At 43.2% G+C, this 21,657-nt stretch overlaps 1 protein-coding gene across 1 annotated transcript in view; it reads left to right on the forward strand.

Moving 5' to 3' along the window:
- The window catches only part of ATXN7 (ataxin 7), an 85,826-nt gene that overhangs the window by 51,136 nt on the left and 13,033 nt on the right, over positions 1-21,657 (forward strand). Inside the window, 4 exon segments of the mRNA XM_036868588.1 lie at positions 16,138-16,387; positions 18,446-18,465; positions 18,468-18,704; positions 19,188-19,270. Of these exon segments, the coding sequence (XP_036724483.1) occupies positions 16,138-16,387; positions 18,446-18,465; positions 18,468-18,704; positions 19,188-19,270 (590 nt within the window).

Genomic DNA, 21,657 nt, shown 5'->3' on the forward strand with positions numbered 1-21,657 from the left:
TGTAGCCAAACAAATGAAATGGGTTCCACAGTCAGGATAAAGTGCTTTGATGTAATACCAGAATTTCATGCTGTTTAAATTTTTCTTCCACTTTCTTCACAGTGCATTTTTTGTAACAAAAACTCAAAGTCAGTTTCTTAGTGGATTTTTTGATTGATACGTGAATATATGAGATGCATGCATCCACCATATATACTTACATAGATACACAAATGTAGTAATCTCAAACATGCTATTTTCAGTTCAGCCTACTTCTTTCTTGTTTCTTTTTTTTTTTAATGTTTACTTATTTATTTTCTTATTAGTCATCCATCTTTCTTGTTTCTTTGGCTCTGACACCCCACCTTCTCCAACTGTAACGGTCCTCTCCACTCTGTAATCCATCTATGTAACTTGGTACATTCTTAGTATGTAACTTAGTATACATCATTCTATATTTTTTCTCATGCTCATAACTCTTTACAGACACATGTAATCCCATGTTTTATTAGCAGGGGCTACTGGTCATAGTTTTACCCGCCCCCCCAAAAAAAATGGATCCTGTTACGCATACTTCTGCTTCTTTTCCACTCAACCATACAACATGGAGATCCATTCACATCCCAAGATAACACTAATCCCCTTTTTAAGGTGCGGCTGTGCGGTAGCTTCCTCAGCCAGACCCTCTGTCTGTGGACATTCACTTTGTTTCCTGCTTTTTGCCTCTGTGAACAAAGCAGCAGTAGCCACACTGCTACATAAGTCCTTAACTGCTGGTGGTTTTGTTTCTATGGGATAGAGTCTCAGGAAAGGATTCTGGGATCAGAAAGGATATTTATTTGCATTGTTAATAGCTGCTACTAGATTGTTTTCCAAAAAGGCTGTTAATACTTTGTATCTCTACTAGCCATGTATGACAGTATCACCACCAGGAGTAGGTGTTTTATTTATTTTTCTAAACTTCCATTTCTTTTTTTTCTAAAGCATCTTACAGTCTTTTGCACGCATATGCACAAGTGTGATTAATTGTAATTTGACTTTGAAGTCGATTTCGCAAACAAGTGCAAACTTTTGTTTACTACCAGTGTAGCATGTGTCTTCTGAGTTTGAGTGATAGTTTGAGTAATGATACGAGGTAAAGAGATCTTTCAAAACGAGTGATGATTTTTAAAATATTCATTTAAACAATTATAGGCAGTTTTCCTGGCATTTGTGGGAGATTTCTATTCATTCTGTGTGGAATTTATCTTAGGGAAGAAATCTAGTTCTGTTAGGCTGAGATTCCTCTCTGCAAAATGTGTAGTCTTCTAGAAGACAGTAATTTCTGTTGAGATCAGTTGCGGGGCCAGTGAAAAACTATTGCCAGTTTTATTTCTGATCTCATTATCCTCCTTGAATTTGGTGTGATTGGTCACCTTTTAACAGTGTTCACTTTGTGTGTCAAATAATGACTGGGCTGAGGTCAGACTGTGGTTCACTCAAAGCCTATGTAAATCAGGCTGTGAGGTTATACTTCATTTGCCTGCCTTTGAACAATCTGCACAGCTGAAAAGGGACACACACACGAAGTGTGGCTGAGCCCTGAAGAAGCGTCCAGCAAACAGATCAGACAGTGCCAGCCAGAGGGGGGTGCTGCGTGCTGCCAGCCCCCAAGGTGAATTACCCCCCTTCACACTTCATCGCCCCCCTCTCCTAATCCTGTGTGAGCACCTAATGAGCACTGCATAATAACATAGCAGCATTTCTTGGTGAAGCTAATCTGATTCTGGATAGCAGGCTTCCCGGCCCACAGCTGAATGAATTGCTTGGTACTTCCAAGTTTGAAAATACTTTCTCCCCCTTTCAAGTGCTCCTTGGCAGCAGGTAAGGAATGTTAAAGCTCCTGTAAGTGCCAATTAAGGCCAATTATAACTCGCCCGGCCTGCTGAGACAGTGAAGTGGAGTGAGTGGAGGCTTGTGCTTCTGTAAGCTGGAGAACTGGCTGCCACTGGTGACAGGAACACAGGATTTCCCAACTGCCAACAGCTCGTTTGTTGTCCTGCAGAACACCAAATGACACCTCTTTTGGCTTCTCAGGATTGGATTTAGGAAATCCCAAGATTTTTGGGGGGACCTCACTAGTTTCTGTAACAGAAAGTGCTGTCTTTCTCTTGGTCTTCCTTTATTTTGAATGATGTCCACCATCCAGTTTCTCCTTCTTTCTAATCGTAATAGCTAACATTTATCGAGCATTTAAGATGTGCTGGGCACTGCATTACATGTGTCACCTCCTTTACTCCTCACCGAGGCCCTGTTAGAGGAGGCGGTATTACTGCTTCTCAGGGGAGGGCACAGACCCTGAGGGACAGAAGTCTCTTGCCCAAGGCTACACAACTAAAAGTGCTGAGGCCGCGGCCAAACCCAAGCCCTCGCGGCCCCTCCTAGCTGCTGCCGGTTTGCTTGTTTGCTGGGAGCGGGCTAATTCACAGAAGAATTTGTGTCAGTTCAGGACTCCCTTTGTGCAACCAGAGTAAAATTGATGAGTGCACACCATCCACACCACAGCCAATACCTATAATTTTTGGTCTGTAAGGCATGGATGTTATTCTATTAAAATGGTATTTTAGTCTGTAGTCTTTTTTTAGTCTGTAGTCTGTTTGTTTTTTCATAAGAAAAAAGAAATGTGACCATGTCCCCAGACCTAGGCACTGAAATATGAGCCATCATTGGGAGATTTAATATCAATATAAACTTTATTTGGATAGGATATTGAGAAATGGTTTGAAGAAAATAGTAATAATGCTTTCCAAGCAGAACAGGGTGGTATTTGGTTAAGCATTTTACTCAGGGCATTAAGAGAGGTATGTGTTTAAAAGTTCAGTCTGAGCTTTATATGCCCAGTTGTTGTGTATTTGTTTATATTCTTATTGTACAAATTTTAATTTTTCTGGTTTGCACTATCATTCATCCCTTCTTTGATGTAGGTCTTAAAAATAAATTAGGATTGTTTCTTTCTTGTTTATATATGAAATTAAGTGTAGACGTATGTTTGTAGCATTTAAGAAGATTTGCTGAAGTTCATCCTGAAGTTCCTCCGGGTTACAGAAAGACTTCGTTCCCAAAATTGTCTTGGGTTGGCTGGTTCTCGTAAGGATTGTTTTCCCCACTAGCACCATCACCATCTACGAAAGGGAACATTAGAAAGGCAAGCGTTTGTGCTGGGAGACTGGCAAGGAGTCTGGTGTCCAGGCTGAGGGGTGCAGTGATGTGGAGCTGAGGCTTAGTCTGAGTCAGGTCCTCTTATCCCAGTTCAGTTCTGCCATTGACGATGTCAGGGAGACCCCTCAGCTCCCCCTTGGCGAGGGCGAGGGCAGGTGGGTGCAGGGAATGATGCTAAAAAACTTTCTGCAATCAGGTAGTACGGCAATAGAATTTTTTTTTTCCCTGCTAGCTTAAGAAACCCTTCAGTGAGTTAACCTAAGTGTCTTATTTTTGCTAATTAACTTTGGAAAGATTTGCTCATCCTGTGCTTCTAAGTCCTGCTGATGGCTCTTTCCTTGTGTTCTTCTGTCTTTTAAGAACCACCATAGTTTTGCATTGTTTGAACCGGAAATCTGGTGGGGGGTCGGGGGAGGGTTTCAGAAAGCCCTCTAGATCTTAATATTGCTGCTATGGTTAGGGTCTGAATGCTTGCTGTGAAAATAAAGCAGTGTGGCTACTACTCTTTTGTTTTACAGTAAATTTAGAATTTGTGTCTGGTCTAATAGAAGCCATTTCCTATGCCTCACAACTCTTTACCACCCCTTCCAGGCCAAATCTTTTCCACACATGTAATTCATGACTTTGTGCCAAATAGTCTGTGTTGGGTGATGGTATTTTGTAGAGGAATTTACCCCCTCCTTTTGACATTTAAAAGTGTTCATTCTGAACTATCAGGCATCTGAGTCTATTTATGTGTGCAGCCTTTATTATCATAAAATTCAGATCAGTTGGCTGCTTTTTTCCATGTCTATTTGATAGTAAGATTTGGCGATTGACAGAATTGGGGAGTAGTAACGCAGGGAGTGTAATAGGGCTGAAGACAGACAAACAGCTAAACCAGGAAGGCCTGGTTTACAAAGAGCCACTTAGAGAAGTTTTTGGATTAAAAGTCTAAAAGTTCCCCAGCTTTAGTCAGTCATCCAGTGGTTGAACTCTGGACAATAAGGTATATATTTTTTCTGAAATTAGACTATTTTACAAACATGCACAGAAAATGGGTTAAGATTTTTCTTACTAGATTTAAGGAAAACTATGCTTAGGTATAACAGACTTCTGTTGTTTTAAAGTGTAGATAGTGGGGAAATAGAATGTGGAGAAAGACTGCTGATATTTGTAAAAATGTATAACATTAAAACTTGTAGGTTTGTCGAGGCTTAAAGTGTAGATATATAACGAATCAAGTACATTTTCTAATATACCTGGTAATAGTTGTCATTTTAGTTACTCAGGAAAATCAGGTGTGAGTAATTTACATTCTAATTCTAGCAGGTTAAATTTATAAATTCCATCTCCCTCAGTTTTGGCCAGCTGCCTTTCAAAGAGAAGGATTAATTTACACCAGCCAGGACGCCTTGTATGACCATATTAGATGAAATTAGACTCCACCCCTTGTTTTCTGTTGATCTGCCAGGACCTTTGTAATTCAAGTGCTTTTTACAGTAGTAGCAAATGTTACATAAGACCAAACATGGAGCACATTTGGAGTTGGTGGGCAGACTCAAATCATGATGCAAGCCTGCAGTAGCAAGTGTGCAATGAAGCACAACCAAATTATGTGAATGGAAGGTAACAAGAAGCCTCTTCAGAACAGCCCTTCCTCCGCACGGGGGCTGAAAGCTCCACCGGGTAAGTTTTCCGAGGCAGTTTTCCGAGGCTGGGCTTGGCTCGGGGCCCAGTTCTGGACGAGCTTGCGGAAGGTGGGCTAGGTCTTTGGGAACAGGACAGAGACCCACGCAGAGCCGAGCGTGGCGAGCTGGCGCAGGCCCCCTTCCTCTGGTGGCCGTCCTGCCCCGCCAGCAGGCCCGGAGCACTTCGTGGCTGAAGTGGTGGAGAGAGTGCGCTCTGCAGACTGGTGGATCAGGGGGGTAATCGCAACTAGAGGGATTAGCTGCTGCCGGCCGTCCACAGGAGCCATGCTGAAATGTCATTTGAGTGATCTGGCCAAAGGTCAAACGCAGGCAGGAGTTGAGTTTGCTATTAACTCCAACAACATGCTGAGGTTTGCACCAAACGGTGCCCATATCTCAAAACAGGGAGAGCAGTGGTTACGTCGCTCTCTAAAAATGGACGAACGTTGTAACATGCTTTAACTGTTTGTTTTTTATCTCACTTGTGGTGAGTGAGGTTTCATGACAGGCAGTTCACCGTGTTTCCTGTAGAACGTGTTTGAAAGCTGTTTTGTCGGATACTTCAAATCCACAGCAAAGTTTCAAGCAGAACACTGTGTCAAGAGGAAGAACAACTTTAGAATACAAACAGTAACCCTGGGAAGTCATTCAGTAACTTAAATTGAGTGTATAAGAATTTAATTACTGACTGACTGCCAGAAAAGACTATTTTTTTTTTTTGGTTGTGTTATTAAGGTAGCCAGTACAGCCAAGCAGATTCTTCCTGGGTGGGTTGGGCGGCTGTCCTCAAAGTTACCTTAACTCTCTCATGCCTCGTCTGCAAGCAGGAAGTGAGGTGACAGTTGAGATCTTTAGTTTTCACTGGATTCACCTTTCATGCCTCCTGCAGTAATGTGCTTGACCGGATGGTTCTAATTGAGACTGAAATTTAGCTACTGGTTTGCAGAACTTTAAATACAAACAGATTTTCAAACCTTTATTCAAATTGCTGTTTAACTCCCTAAGATTGATTTTTCTAAGAACTCTTATTTCTCGTCAGGCAGTTTTAGTGCTGCTGTTTCTGGTTTCATTTTTGCATATCGCTTTTGGTGTTGATTAGTTGACAGCCCCATCCTGTAGGTGGGGCAGACGCTGTTTTCTGTCTTCAGAAAAAATAACCACGTGCTGCAAACTCCTCACTGGCATTGTTACGTCATGAATCACCCATTCCTTATTAACAGCGCTTAATGAGGAGGCTTTAAGGGCTGCGTTGTGAGTTTGGGGTTTTTGTTACTCCCAGGTTCACGGTCTTTTCACCCCTTCCCCACCTTCCCCCCAATAAAGTGAAATATAAAGGCCACAAAACTAGTGGGAAACAGCAATAAGGATGTGGCTTACAGACTGGCCCAGCACTCTGAGGCAGATGGTGCTGTCATTCCGTTGCACCTTGGACTTGCTGCTCCTTTTTGGCCTCAGAGGACAGTGCTCCCTGAGGGAATTCCTGCACAGAAGTTTTCGTTTTAAAAAACAAACGAACAGAACAAAAACAGAGAACTCCTCTAGTTTGAGTTCTGCCAGGTTTCTTTTAATTTTCTCTCTCTCCCCTACCCTTTGTGTGTGTGTTAAAACTGGATTGGAGTGGTAAAGGCATAGCTTGTTTTTCTTAATACTTTTTGCGTTTTGATGATAGCCTTGTATCTTTCATTAGAGACAAACTGGGACCCAGACCCAAAACGTGACTAGAGAGGTGCTTGCGTAAGGACTGAGGGTGTCGACGCTTGACCTGTGCAAGGTGTTCACAAATTGGAAGGCTAAACTTAAAGTGATAGATCGCTAAACGTATAGGATGCTTTTTCCCCCAATAGATAAAGGATTAAAGCAAAAGTAAATGGAGACTGATGGAGTTTTGGTTTTGGCTTTTGGTTTCTTCTCACATGTTGATACCTGAGGCGTGCAAACATTTCAAGTCAATGGGAGCGAATTCGGGGGAGATGCTGTGCATCGCTCAGCGCTCAGACCGTGAGATCCTGTTTGTTTCAGGCAGGGTGAGTGCTTGCTGTACTCTGCCAGTATCATTTGGGTAACAGTGTGTGTCCTGAGGACAGCGGAGAGAGGTGCTTGTGACTGTTAGCAAAGTGGAAGTGTCAGCCAGCATGTCGTTCATTGCATGATATCCTGTAGCCAGAAATGGTGACGGCAACATCCCAGAGGTGGCGTAGTTTGGTGGCTGTGTTTTGCTCAAGGCGGTAACAGCCTTTTCCCCAAAGTTATATTTGCTAAAAACATCTGTGTGTGTCTGTCTGAGATCATGGTGATAACTCTCAGTTCAAAGTCTGCACCTTGAACAGGAGGATAGGAAGGGCCCCCTTAAGGAAATGAACTGTTATTCAGACCATTCAATGTTCCTTAAACAAGATGTCTTATGACAACGATTATGAAGAAATGATATTCTCCCAACTGAGGTGATCAGTTGTTATACCATCCAGTATCCCCTCTTTTTCTCTATCATTCCATCTCCCTTAATAAAGTGTTTGGAATTTTTAAAAGCCATTTTTTTCTAATGTTTGCACAGACCTACAAGTTGGGACAGCAGGGGAGGGCTACCTCCAGATATTCAGTAAGTTTTTCATATTTCTCACATACTTGAAAGCAAAGTTCAGAAAGAACAGTCCCCATGGGAAGAATTCCTGGCAAGAGGATTATCTGAGGTTGCCATATTTGTGGTCCTTTCTTAGCAACATTATTTACAATCCATTCACGCCTGTCCCTTCCCCCACCGGAGCTGGAGTCATTCTCCCTTGTAATCTGCCCTTTGTGATCTGTTCTCTTTCATCAGCTAGTGTGAATGGGAATGCTGCAGTGCCGCCCTGCCCAGAGACGTGGAAATGCCAAGGGACCTGGAATACTTTAGTGGGGCTTTTATTTCCGTCATAAAGCACTGACTTCAAGAGCTTGATAATTTGATTATAGACCTTGGCGAAAAGTTGTTTCAAGTGGCCCAAGTGCTGTAAATGACTCTCTCTTCTGCACTTTCCCCTCGTGTTTTAATTTAAAAACATTCTGCATTAGGGGGAGGAGAAACGCATTTGGCAGAAGTCGCAGTTGGAGACTAATTTGTTAGGGCAGCCAGTGTTGAAATCATCCTTTTCAGTTAAATCTCTCTAGTGGAAATGATGCCGAGTGCTTTGTGTAAAGACCTTTTTTTCTTCCTCACTGTTTTCCAGTGCCATTTGTAACCCACCTAAGCATGCTCTGAGGCTGCCTCGCGGCTCTGGTTTTGGCTTTTGGTGAACTGTCCTTTGAGGCACTGTGTGTCAGAGGTCAGCTCTGGATTCCACAACTTGAGATTTGAATGTTCCAGGGACAGTCCCACAGATTTGCTTCCTTTTTAGCATCAGACTACGCTTTGCTTGCTCTGGAGTAGTCCGGTCGACTCCCTGGGGACCCTCCAGAAATTGGATCAAAGAAAAAGCAGATTTAGGATTAAAAAAGAATATGTAATGACAAGGAGTGGAGTTGGATTGTGTTTGCTGGTCAGACACGTGAAAGTGCTTTTAGAAAAGAATAAGAACGTTTACAGGGAGAAGTTGACAGTGAGAGTAGTGAGGAGACACTATTAAATGCTTTATGTACACACACACACACACACACACACACACACACACACACACACACACACACACACACACACACACACACACACACACACACACACACACACACACACACACACACACACACAGCAGTCTTGATATATAGTCTGCCTCAGGTCCTGATCTTAGATGTTTCAGAGTGCGTCATAATCCTTATGAAAGACAGATGATGCCTCATGAGTTGTGTTTGGTGGCCTGAAACTGAACTGTGATGGCTACTTGGGGTTAACTGGGAGCTGGGGAATAGCACATAGCAGTTATTTTCAACCTGGATGTCAAAATAAACAATTTGATTAGTTTTTTTAAAGGGCTGCTTAATGAATGACCCAGCATTTCTAAACTGACCTTTTGGTATATGTAATTATTGATTGCTTTGCCTGGCCAAAGGAGCTCTATATGTTTACCTGTGTTTTACATTTTATAGCTATGTGTAAGCTTGATTATTAAAAATCCTTGCTTTAAATGGGAGCAGTTATAGAGCATTTTCTGTAACAGAGTATGCACTCTGTCTAACCTTACCTGACCAAATCTATCTAAAAGTGTGAGTTTCATTTAGAGAAGAATTTGTGAGTTTTAGGAGTCATTGCTTTGATAATCTACATAAAATTGCCACCCTTGGATCCATAAACTTGATCTTCACTTTTTTCCTTTTCACCTGCAGTTCTTCCTGAGTGACTCAGTTCTGTCAGGAAAATGAGCCAACTTTTTACTTATAAAATAACTTTAGCTGGAATGAGCATCTTTTTTGGTTGGTGTGTGAATTTATTCATTTTTTTTAAATTTATTTTTTTATTTTTGGCTGTGTTGATGCACGCAAGGCTTTTCTCTAGTGTGGTGAGCGGGGGCTACTGTTTGTTGCGGTGCGTGGGCTTCTCATTGCGGTGACTTCTCTTGTTGTGGAGCACGGGCTCTAGGCATGCGGGCTTCAGTAGTTGTGGCTCACGGGCTCTGGAACGCAGGCTCAGTAGTTGTGGTGCACAGGCTTTGTTGCTCTGCGGCATGTGGGATCTTCCCGGACCAGGGCTCGAACCCGTGTCCCCTCCATTGGCAGGCGGATTCTTAACCACTGCGCCACCAGGGAAGCCCTTTTCATTTTTAATGAATTCTAAACATTGTTCTTCCGAGCTCTTGACTGAGAAGAGCTTAGTATCTTCCTGGACTGACATGTAAACTAAATCTATAAACTTAAGTCTCTACCACACTGGGGAAGGTAGAGTAAGTGGTTTTGGTTTGTCCTTCACTGATTTCTGTCTGCTTGGCCTTTCTCACTTGAGTGTGTAACTGGCATTACCTGGACCAACAGGGGGCCTCTGTCTTACTCCCTATGGAGTACCCAGTACCTGGTCCACAGTCAGCCCTGGGCTGCAGGCTTTACAACTCTGTTATTTAATCCCAACAGCCCTGCAGGGTAGGCTTGACAGATGAAGAGTCTGCCAAAGTAGGTAGAGTCAGGTCTTTGCCCAGGGTCACCCAGCTAGTTAGTGACAGAACAAGGGTTTGAACCCACATGTGTCTGACTCCAGCGTTCTTGCCCCCTTCAAGTGATCTATTAAAAAAAAAAATTTTTTTTTTTTGGTTTTACTTTGGATTCTATTCAAGCTGGTAGTTAATTAAGACTGTGCCCAACAGCCTCTGCTGGGAAGGCAACCAGGACCAGGGCATGACTGCAAGCATGCATAATGGTGTTGGTCTGGTGGGGGCCGGCCAGCCTAATCCTATAGAACAAGTATTTCTGTTATAGGTATAGAACAGGTATAACTGCTCCTCCTCATGGGTTCTTTGTCGAGCATATCCATCTGGAACTTTCTAAGTGATTCTTTTTAGCCAAGCCAGAAAGACAGCTCTGACTGGCACTTTCTACCAAAATTCACTCTTCAAACCATCTTAATGTTTCCTGCGTAAAAAAAGACCAAATGCAACACTGGCTGACACCCATAGCTAATCTTTAGGATAGCAACTTCCAAAATAGGAAGATTAATCCACAACAGCCTGGGTTTCCCTTAAACATATTCTGGATCCCCACCCCAATTTACCAAAACTCTGTCTTAAACTTGTATGTTCCAACTGTGCGGCCCGTTGTGCTAATAGCCTGCACTTGCAGAGCACTCGGAAAGATGACATATGCCGCAACCTTCACCATCACCCCTCTGCCTGCCTTTGGACCGTGCATTGTGGCCTGCTAATGACACCGCTTGAGGTGGACTGTCATGTGGTCCCGCCCGGGCACTAGAGTCCGCCTGCCCGGCCTTGCATCCTGATCCTGCCTCTTCGCTAGCTGGGTGATGTTGGGCGACTGACCTGAGCCCTTTAAAGCCTTGGCCTTCTCATCTGGAAAGTGGGGGTCATGGCAGTATCTGCTCTGTAGGAAGATGGTTAGGACTAACTGAGGCAATCCCTGTAAATTTCGTAGCATGGTGCCTGATGGGTGGTCTCTGCCCACTAACAGTAGTGGCTGCTGTTGTTGCAGGTGAGACTTTCCATTAATCAGTTGCTCGGATCATAAAAGATTAGCAAAAGGTTTAATAAAATACCAGAAAAGGGCTTGGAGTAAAATAGTTTTTGTGGGCTTTTCCGAGCTGTTAGCCACTCTGCCTGCTCTTGCGTGATGATCATTGAGCGTGGGACAAATTGATTCTATGCTCCCGAGTGATAATAGGCCTTGCATTATTTGGCATGTGTGAAATTGAGGCCAGAACACCAAATGATCTCTCTCTTTTAAAAGTATGTATTTAATAAACAAGTAAACCATATTTGTTGTAGAAAAATTAAACATTGTGGAAAAGTTTTTCAAAAATAGACCTACAGTCCCAGGGATAACCACTTAAAAAAAGTTTGACAAATATTTTTCTAGATTTTTTTCAAGCATGAATGATTTGAAGTGACAGTGTGCTTTTGACTGCATTTTAGGTTTGTGTCCTAACTTTGACACTTACACATTATAAGTTATCTTTAGTTTTTTTTCCAAAGCAATGTATATGCCTTTAAAAGATCTAATTATTTGCTTTGAACTCCTTTTTGGTTTGTACCTAGGTGTCAACACTTACATATATATTTTTTTAAACCTCAGCGTGAATCCACAATTATAAGCTCAGTATTCTTGGTTGCTTTCTATTTTGGAAGACTTAAAGCTGTCCTCTCCACTGGCCACCCCTGTATCCTACCCTTGCCTGCAGTGGTATCACATGCTCAGGCCACAAGGGAAAAAAGCCCGATGCATCCATCTCTTGCTCTCTGTCTCTTTCTCCCTGTCTCTGTTTCCAGATCTGTCTGTCTGTGTGGTCCCCCCCACCCCCAACCCCAGCACTGCCCCACATACACCACACACTCACCCGCGTCTGTCCTTCTGTCTCTGCTCTGTCTTTTCACTGTATCTGTGTTTGTCTGTTTGTTGGTCTGCCTGTCTCTCCTGCTTGCTGGAGCCGTTCACAGTGCCCTCCTCATTCAGGGACAGAGTGTGCTTTCTCTGGGCTGGTGCCAGACCCTGGAGAGAGGAGTGCTTTGAAAACTCAACTTGGACTCCTCACCAAACCACACTTCAGTTATGCTTAGCATCTGGCCACCAGTTTGTCCACTTAATATAAGGTCCCTAACCCTACCCATAACTTGCCCGTTTCCCTTTTGATCTAGAAACAAACACTTTTTTAAAACTGGAAGCCCAGTTTAAAATCTTAAGAAAAATAAGGGCCCAATGTGAAAGGTTGGGGAGAGTCCAACTCATCTATAATTTAATTTGGTTTTTCCTCTTTGCTTTCTCGTGAAGGGAAAGCCAAATGCCACCCTTTCCAGAGAATGAGTTACCAGACCATGATGTGAAGGAACAACTTAATTCAGCAGCATGACAAGGATTTGAGCTGGCACTTTTCAGCCAGAATCACAGTTACACACACACACACACACACACACACACACACACACGCGCGCGCGCGCGCGCACACACGCGCGCAGTCTGTTTCAAGTTCTAGTGAATGAAGGAAGTTCACATGATAGATTGCCATTCTTAGTTTTTAAATAGCTTTTATTGTTGCAGTAGAAAATACAACTTTTTTGAAATGCTATTGATACATCAGCTGACCTTTAATGTTAGAAAGCTTTGACTCTTGATTTTCTAAAGCGAAATCCCGTATCAAGAGTTAATAGACAACTCAGAAAAAAAAAAAAAGCATTAACGGAAGAAAACAGGGAAAGTGGACTATGATGGGAATAGAAAATTGAAAGGACAGGGAATTCCCTGGTGGTCCAGTGGTTAGGACTCCACGCTTCCACTGCAGGGGGCTCTGGTTCGATCATTGGTCAGGGAACTAAGATCCCACATGCAGCTCGGTGCAGCTAAAAAAAAAAAAGAAAAAATTGAAAGGGTAGACTGGAAGTTGCAGCCAGTTCTGCCATAAGACAGCACACATTCCTAAGAAATTACTGCACTATGCAAAATGGCGCAATAAAAACCACAGGAGACTCATTAGAAAAATGGGATAATGGGCACAACACTCAAAACTTCATCGGTGACACACAGAAAAAGATAGGAACCTAACAAGAATGGTAGCACAGTTTTATGTGTATTAAATGGTTTAAAAAATACATAAATATTCATTCTAATATGACATTTTTCCTTGAAAACAACCTGACATGTGCTTTTGCAGGTAGGTGTCAGAAGGGTTTCAGTTTGTAAGCTATTGTGAAGCGGTAGAAGGAAGATTATCTGATATCGAGGAAAAGGTGTAGCACCAGCTGTGGATGGTGTGGCTCCTAAGGTCCATGGTGAACTGAGGTGGATGGTGGATGTTTGCGGGGGGGGGCGGGGGGGGTGCTGGGCAGGCTGAGGGTGTGAGCTTTTATGCCCACGTGGCTCAGTTTAGCCAGGTGTGGTTTTCTGCATTCACCTAGTGCTTCTTGCAGATGAAATCTTGCAAAAGGAAATGCAAAAATTCTTTATGCTCAAATTATTCCTTAGTAGATCAGTGACTTCGGAATAAGTTTACGTTTTCAAAACAAGCATTATAGTGAACTATGTTTAATTCGATTGAGAATTTTATTTACATCATTTGCTATCAGAGAAAATATATCACTTTTACTCTGAGACACTTGCTTGAGAATTCTGATACCCCCAAAATAGTAAAAAGAGTGTATTTCCTAGAAGTCTAGAAGAAGTTCTGGTTGGAATTTTTCCCCCTCTTTGTACCACAGACATGGGAATTATTCCTTTAGTACACTGCCACTGGGGGTGATTTTTGTGGCTGAACATTTTAATTTAAATATTTATTTATTTTAATGTATATCAGAAATATATATTACACACTTTTTAAACCTGTTGTTTTATAGATGCTATTGTTTTGGAAAACAATAAGAGTTCTGGAAAACACTGAGAGTGGTACCCTGCTTCACGTTGGGCCATCTGAAAACAGATTGGGGGTAGTTTCAGGTTGCCCCTGATAGAGGGGCACTACTTACTGGTGATTAAGGACTGGGGGACAGGAATTCTAACCACCCTGAAATCCTGTACAAGGATTGTTGTGTCCAAAATACCAGTGCTGTCCCCGTGAAAGACTGGTGAGTATTAGATTAAGGAGGAGGAAGGAACAGTAGAGTTGATAATTTGAATAAAAGTGTTGAGTAAAAAATAGTATTTTATGTGTCTTTGGTAAGAATGATGAAAATAGTTTGCAGTTGAGGGAAGTTTGGAAAACACTAGTTGAGGACAAGTAGTAGCGGTGAGCTTCATTTAACAAACCCTGGTGTATAGTGCCATGTGCCGGGCAGTGTTCTCGGTGCCGTACAGATGGTGATTTACTCAGCTGTGGTTAATGGTTCTTGAGGCATTAGCCTAGTCTAGGGTAGCCTCTCACCATTGGCTGCGCAGTGGAATCACACAGAAGAGCTTGTAAAAGTCTGGATGCCCAGGCCACAGAAAAATCAGACTCAGAATCTTTGAAGGTGGGACTGAGGCATCAGTCTTTTTTAATAAGCTCATTAGATTATGCCGATGTGTAGCCAAGGCTGAGAACCACTCGTCTAGGACCATTTGAAAATCACTCTCTTCATAAGAAGAGCTGTACCGATGGGGCAAATGTTAATTGAAGGCCTACTCTGTGCCATGCTGTCAGGGGCAGATGACCGAGACAGGAAGCTCCACCATCCAAGGGAGTCGGCAGAACGGGAGACAGATTTTTACAGTCCTGGCTGACAAGTGCCAGTGCTTGAAAGTATATTCAGAGTGTTTTGGGATCACGGAAGAGAAGGAAACTAATTTTTTTTAAAGAAAACCTCAGGTGCCAAATTTGGAAAATTATTAAACTTGTTATTTTTAACTTTCCCTTCCTTACACACTACTTTCATATCTGGCGGGAAAAAAAGCAGCAGGCACTTATAAATTACTATCAGTTTAGCCTTCCTGATCTGCTTGTAGCCCTTGTGTGGTCTAGTTGGAGAATTTGAATTCTGCCTGTAGGTAGCATGATGATTTTGTCCTGGTGTAGAGCAGGCTCTTTAGTACCCCAGAAAGCGTCCTTGAGCTAATGCCCTTCTGGGAAGAAGTCAGCACAGCTTCACAGAGAGTCTCAGGACTGATGTAAAAGGACCTTTGGAAATAAATCCTTTACGTGATGGTTGTAGTCAAATTGATTCTAATATGCTTAATTTAAAAAATACTCATATAGCTTCCATATTGTGATAAATAAATGTTGGATCACATACATTTTAAAACTTAAGAGTAAAGCAAACATATTTTAAATTACAAGTTTAACTAAAGGCAACTACTCAAGCTACCAGCTTGAGGTACTTAAGTAGATAAAGTTACTAAATAATTTACTTGTTTCCGATGGTAACATTCTTCAACAGCTCTCGATTTATTTAGTGTGGGTTGCCTTACTCTGAGAAAACCTGATTCTCTAGTGGATAGACTTACTTTCAGTTAAGCCTGCGTAGTCCTTACTTAACCATGAATTACTTCCTGGTATAAAAAGCAGGCTTAGCTATTTGTGGTATTTTTGTCTTGCGCCTTTGGCATCCTATGGTGTGAACAAGAGCTGTGCCATCTGTAGTCAAGTGAGATTATTTAAAAAGGGGGGGGTTGGGAGTGGGGAGTGAAGTGATTCACTGGAAAATTTCAGCACAGATTCTTAGGGAACGATAAGATAACCCTAGAAACATTCTTATTTGGTGCTATATACTGGTGGGTAGTGACAAAAATAAAAAAATTAAGGTACAACTTGTTTCTTAACATTTTGCTATTTTGAAAATTGGAGAGGTACTATGCTAGAAAGGCAGAAAGAATTCCGTGCAGTGTCAATTAGCAGAGCTCTGCAGATGAATGAATAATTTCCCCCTCTCTGACTACAAGTTGCAGTCAGTGAGGTTCATTTCTAAAATGCAAAACCCACTATTCTCAGGTTTAGAATGTCTGCTTCCTAATGGTTATCTATGTATGATAAACCTCTTTATGCCGAGACGTTTCCTAAGCAGAAGGACCAGTTCCTAGAATCCAGAATAAGTCTGTGGGGTCTAGATAAGCCATTTCTGAAAGCTGCTGAGTTTAATATATTTTCACTAGTGACACGTATTTGAACCTAAATGTGTTGATTTCCGGGGACCTCCCCCAGGGTTCCATTGGAGACTTGCCTGAAACAGTGTCTTCCCCCCCCCCCACCTTTTGTGTTCCTTTTCAGAAAGAAGACATAGCTCATCCAGCAAGCCTTCTTTGGCCGTTCCTCCCACTTCAGTATTTTCCTTCTTCCCTTCTCTGTCCAAAAGCAAAGGAGGCAGTGGAAGTGGAAGCAGCCGTTCTTCCAGTGGAGGTGTTCTAAGTGCATCCTCGTTAAGTTCCAAGTTGTTGAAATCGCCCAAAGAGAAACTGCAGCTCAGGGGGAACAGGCCAATGCATCCCATTCAGCAAAATAGAGTCCCCCATGGTAGAATGTGAGTATGGCCCAGAGGGTTCTTAAAGCTCACCTGCCAGAAGTGGAACTGTGTACACAAGTAGCATCTGAGAGTGTACGTGGATAATGTGAAAGAGAGCCCACTTTGGGGAAAATTCAAATATATGTTGTTGTTTCTTTTTGTTTCCCTGTTATACCTTGGGAGACTTTATAGAGTCATAATAGCAATAATAATACTTATCTATTGATCCTTTCTTGTGTGCCAGCTATTGAAATTTAGCTAAGTGTATTGTCATTTACTTATCACAACAACCCTTTGAAATAGGTATTGCTGTTATCTCCATTTTCTGGGTAAGGAGAGGGAAGCGTGATAAGATTGAAGAACTTTAGCCACGGGCCCCTCAGATCGAACAGGCCTGGGGTTCAAATCCCGCCTCTATCACTTCCTAGCTGAGGGGCCTTGGCCAAGGCCCTGTTTCCTCTCAGAGTCTAAGATAACGGCCCCTGTGCAGGGTTAGTGGGGATGGTAGGATTCATGTATTAGACTCAAGCACCTGGCTAGTGTCCGGCCCACAGGAGACCGTAAAGGAACGGATGCTGGTGCCGCCGCTGAGGATGACAGTAGGAATAAAAAGGTGAAGAGATCCCCAGAAGCTGTTCTAGGATTTTCTGGGGCCCGCACAGCAAATAGGGAAGCAGTGCTTCCTCCCACCCCCAGTCTTGGGTTCACATCCAAGCACTGATGAGGGGAGACTGGAAGAGGTTCACACCACCAGGCAAGGCCTTGACGAGTCTCCCTGGCGGGCCTGTAGGCTGGCCGGCGCTCTGTGGGTCACATGGGGGGGCAGCCGTGCGCTCCCATGGAAACATATCTTGCCCCGTCACGGCATGCTTCGGCCTTGGTGGTGGGCGGCTTTTCCCTGGCCTGCCTCCCTTTCGGAGGGTATGCCACACATCTCAGTCCCAAGGTCTGATAACCTGGTTAATCTTCGGGCAGCGGTCAGCACCTGCTCTTGCGCACGGACCTTGCCAGCTGGGAGAGGCCGTGGCATCTTGCAGTGTCTCTGCTGCTGTTGGGCTGTTCCAGGTACAGCTGTTTGGTGCTATTTGTCCTGGTTGCTAAGCCCGCAGCCTCTGCTCATCTGTCAGAAGTGCAAGTACAGGAAGCTTGGCTTTCGTTCCTGGAGCTGTCAGAGAGCCAAAGAAAATGCCAGTACAGTGTGTAAGTCAGTCGCCCGCTTAACAGCTGTTAGAGCACTGACGCCACTGGGCGAAGTTTATAAAACCTCATCAGTCCAAATCTTCTTTATTTGTAGCTGGGCTTTAGACGGGGACCAGGCTAACTGTCAGCTTCGTACCAACATTTGCCACCCAAATGACAGTATCAGTAAGATTCCAGAAAAAAGTCAGTTCTTGGTTAGTGATACAGGTATTCAGTGCTCACCAGCTGAGTGCCAGGCACTTAGATTCCAGGCTCCTATGGAGAAACCTTTTTCAGGGACCGGAGAATTACCACTTCAGTGACACATCGTATCCTAATTAAACATTGGTCTTCCTCATTGACAGAGGCAGAGCGCCTCTTCTTGGAGATACATTGTTAGGGACATTTGAGTTCTTCCAAGTCCTTAGTGACATTTCTTGGAAATGTTCTCTAATTTCAGTTGTTCTTTTCGCTGCTCACTCATTTTACTTTATTTTGGTGGATCATTTCTTAAAAGTGACAGCTCTCAAAAGATATCCTCTAAAGGTCCTGCCACAGTCTTTGGTCCTTTTAGACCTTTTCATATTTTGCTTCTTGCAGGAATTACATTGGGTAACGGGCTCATGTGTAGGATTGTTCTGGAATGATGATAGACCAGGTAAATTTGATGGTTCCGCTGGAGCTTTCTGCTGCTCCAGAAGGGCTTACAGACTGAGTAAAAGTCTTACTGAGTTTTCTGCGTAGCCCTAACAAATTTTCGTAATGTGTACCTTTGGGAGCCTAGCTCTGCACGGTGCACAGGTAGACCCAGGCTCTGCCCTCGTCCCTCTGGCTCACCAGTCACCCTGGGCTGCCGGGGCACTCAGGTGCTGGTGTTCTCACTTCCCCTTACGACAGCATGACGCCCTCTGTCCAAGTGGAAAGATTCCTCCGAAGATGGATGGTGCACTACTGAAATCTGCGGTAGGGCCAGTCTGTCCTGCTGCTGTGAGTTCCTCAGTCAAGCCTGGCCTTAACTGCCCCTCAATACCAAAGCCAACCTTGCCTTCGCCTGGACAGATTCTGAATGGCAAAGGGCTTCCTGCACCGCCTACGCTGGAGAAGAAGTCAGAAGATAACTCCAATAACAGGAAATTTTTAAATAAGAGATTATCAGGTAACTTCATATTTTCTCTCAGTATTTCTTTCTGTATTAATTGGGCATTCCTGGGAGAGCAAATCAACTGTTATCTGTAAGTCCTCTTTTTGAAACTGGCCAACTTCAGCTTTAGGATGAAGTTCCTTAAGTAGTGTCTTTGAGCTCTTCATTCTTGGTTTTAAAGTGCACGTGTGTGGGTAGGTGACGTAAAAGTAGCTTTCTAGTGGTGTATTCCTAAATGGAGTAATGAGTAATGCTGCCTTAAACAGTCTCTTTCCTGTCATCTGGTGGCGAGAGTCCCCACTCTCTTAGAGATGTTGTGGCTTTCTAGTGGCGCTCGTTCGTACTTTGTATATTTTATATTTATTGATAATGTGATAGATTTGCTTCAAGTTATAATTGGTCTGAGATAGGAGAATCTCAGATTTCTCCGATTTTATTATTTTCAAAATAAATGAAGCAGCGTCTGAGCCCATTGTAATGTCTGTGTGCTTTTGACAGAAAGGGAGTTTGATCCTGACATCCACTGTGGGGTCATCGATCTCGACACCAAGAAGCCCTGCACCCGGTCTTTGACATGCAAGGTAGGGGGCTCCTGGGCAGAGCCCGATGCTCCAGGAAGCTCGGGGACCTGGGCTGTACAGCACTGCTCCCCAAGCGTCTCTCACTCACAGGGCATCTGCTCTGAGGATTGTTCTGAATTTTTAAGTGAGGGAATGACTCCGTTTTGATGAAGAACGCCTCAAGTTCAGAAAACGTGGAGCCTGTTGTTATAAACTGCTATCTTAAGAGGGGTTTTGACTCCAGTGAGCCTTACTGTATCCAGGGGAATGGTGTTTTTTCCTAATCAATCTGTTATTTTTCAAAGCTTTTTAATATTTCCTCATAGAAATTTGAGAGGCTCCCCTTTACTGTGGTTTAAATTGTACTGACTTGGAATGAGTCCAGAAATTTCCTTTGCATATATGTGAATATTCTTAAAATGTTTGTGTTATCTCTGGTTCTTCAATTTTACAGCTCCTTTAAAAATATCTGTGACTTTGAGATAGCTTTATTTTTTTAGTTCTAAAAAAAAATACTAGGTACCACATAATCTAATGTATATGTAAAACCCAAGAAAATGTAAAGATTCCCCCTTTCTATCCTGAGTTTTCCTTTGAAATGCCAGTATGCTAGTGAGAAGGCGGTATATTTGCTATAAAATAAGGGTTGACATGGGGGTGGCCTCTGGCTTCAGTAGACCCCCTTCATAAATGAGCATATATGCTTATGTCCCCAGCCACCCTGCAGAAGGGTTCAAAAAGTATTAAGAATCATTGCCTTGAAGTAATTTTAAAACCCTTGTTTAAAGGAGGAGGTTAAAAATTATAAAAATTAGTGTTGTTCTCTAAAAATTAATAAAATTTTTGATGTATTATTTTAAGTTTTACCAAAGATTATGTTTGAATAAAGAAATTCAGACTCCACTCCAGCCCTAAACAGTAGAGGAACGTTAAAATCTTCAGAAACGGGAAACGTTATTTCTCGGTAGTTCTTATTTTAATTTAAATTTCTAATTTAATTTTAGCGTGTGGATTTTATCTTGCAACAATGGTACTGAATCTTGTGAGGAACTAGGTTGGTCAAAAGCACCTTTAAATACCTAATTTTTAAAGAATTATGGATTCTCTTCCCAGAGGAAAACATATATACACATATATATTCTGAAATTTGCATTTTATTTCAGAGGTAGATGGTCATCCCCACTCCAATTGCACCGTTGAATCTCTAGGTTAAAAACTCCTCAGGACAGATTGCTTTGTTTTATATAATATTAACTGGACACATCGAGTGGTGTGTTGTTTGACAGTAGCCAGTTGAGCTCTGTAGAATCATGTCCTGTTCAGCTGCCCCCGAGGGAACTTGTGAGTGTGTGCCTCAGCCCTGCTGCACGCCACGTCACACTGCCAACCCCTCTCTGCTCTCTTCCTGCCTACCTGGCTCTCAGAAACATAGATTTCTCAGTATTGTGATACCTGTGGTCAATGAAGGATGCTTGCTTTACCCAGGGTGCTCTTTTTTAATCATCTGTGAGGCATGCTGGTGAACCAAAAGCCTTATCAACTCCGAATCTGCAAGGAGTTTGACCAGCCTTCTTCCTGAACCTTCACTGGCTTTGTGTCGATCCCGCATTTTTCCCCCATCTTCCTTTTCAAGTCGTGTATGCTCTCCACGTGTCCTGTTAAGGGTGTCATCACCATCTGTAGCAGGGTGCTAAGCCTGTCTGTGCGTTAGTATGCATCCTCATCCAGCATGCCATGAGTTCGGCATGGAGCCGGCAGAACGTGCAGCACTGTGGCTGGCCTGCCCTTGCACAGGACACCCTTACTTTCTTTCCGTGTCCTGTTTGTCAGTGCTTCTCCCTCTCCTTGCCTCCGCTGCGGCCCGAATCCATTCAGCAGTGGGCTAATAAACACACTGGAATGCTTGACATGCAAGCGGTGGGTCTTGCATGTCAAAGACCCAGCTGAATGTCCCCCACGCTGCTGCCCAGATCTCTCCTGTCTTAGACTGAGGACGTTGTCCGTTCTCTTTGCTGTCAGGGCATCTGCTGCTGCCCACTCCTGTCACTCTGTCGTCTGCCTGCCACCCTCACTGTCCCCTCCTCACTTCCTCATCTGTCCAGTGTTCTGTGTCCTCTGTGCCTTCCATGCAAGTAGATTTGGGCTCCTCTCAGGGTAGAAGCATTTACTGCACACATCTGCGGGCACAGACCTCCTTCTGGGCCTCAGAGGATACAGGCTTGAACAAAATCAAGGCGTGGCTCCTACCCTTTTGGGGCTTACGGTCTAATGGAAGAGATGAAGATTAACTTGGTAATGACTCAAGTAACTGTAAAAGTTACCACTGATGGGTAATAAAAAAGAGAGGCCTGTGTAATGACAGCCTTCACTAGGGGAACGGAGTCAGGGCAGGCTCCTTTGCTGTAGGA

Source organism: Balaenoptera musculus, chromosome 11 (genome assembly GCF_009873245.2).
Source record: "Balaenoptera musculus isolate JJ_BM4_2016_0621 chromosome 11, mBalMus1.pri.v3, whole genome shotgun sequence".
Lineage (NCBI taxonomy): Eukaryota > Metazoa > Chordata > Mammalia > Artiodactyla > Balaenopteridae > Balaenoptera > Balaenoptera musculus.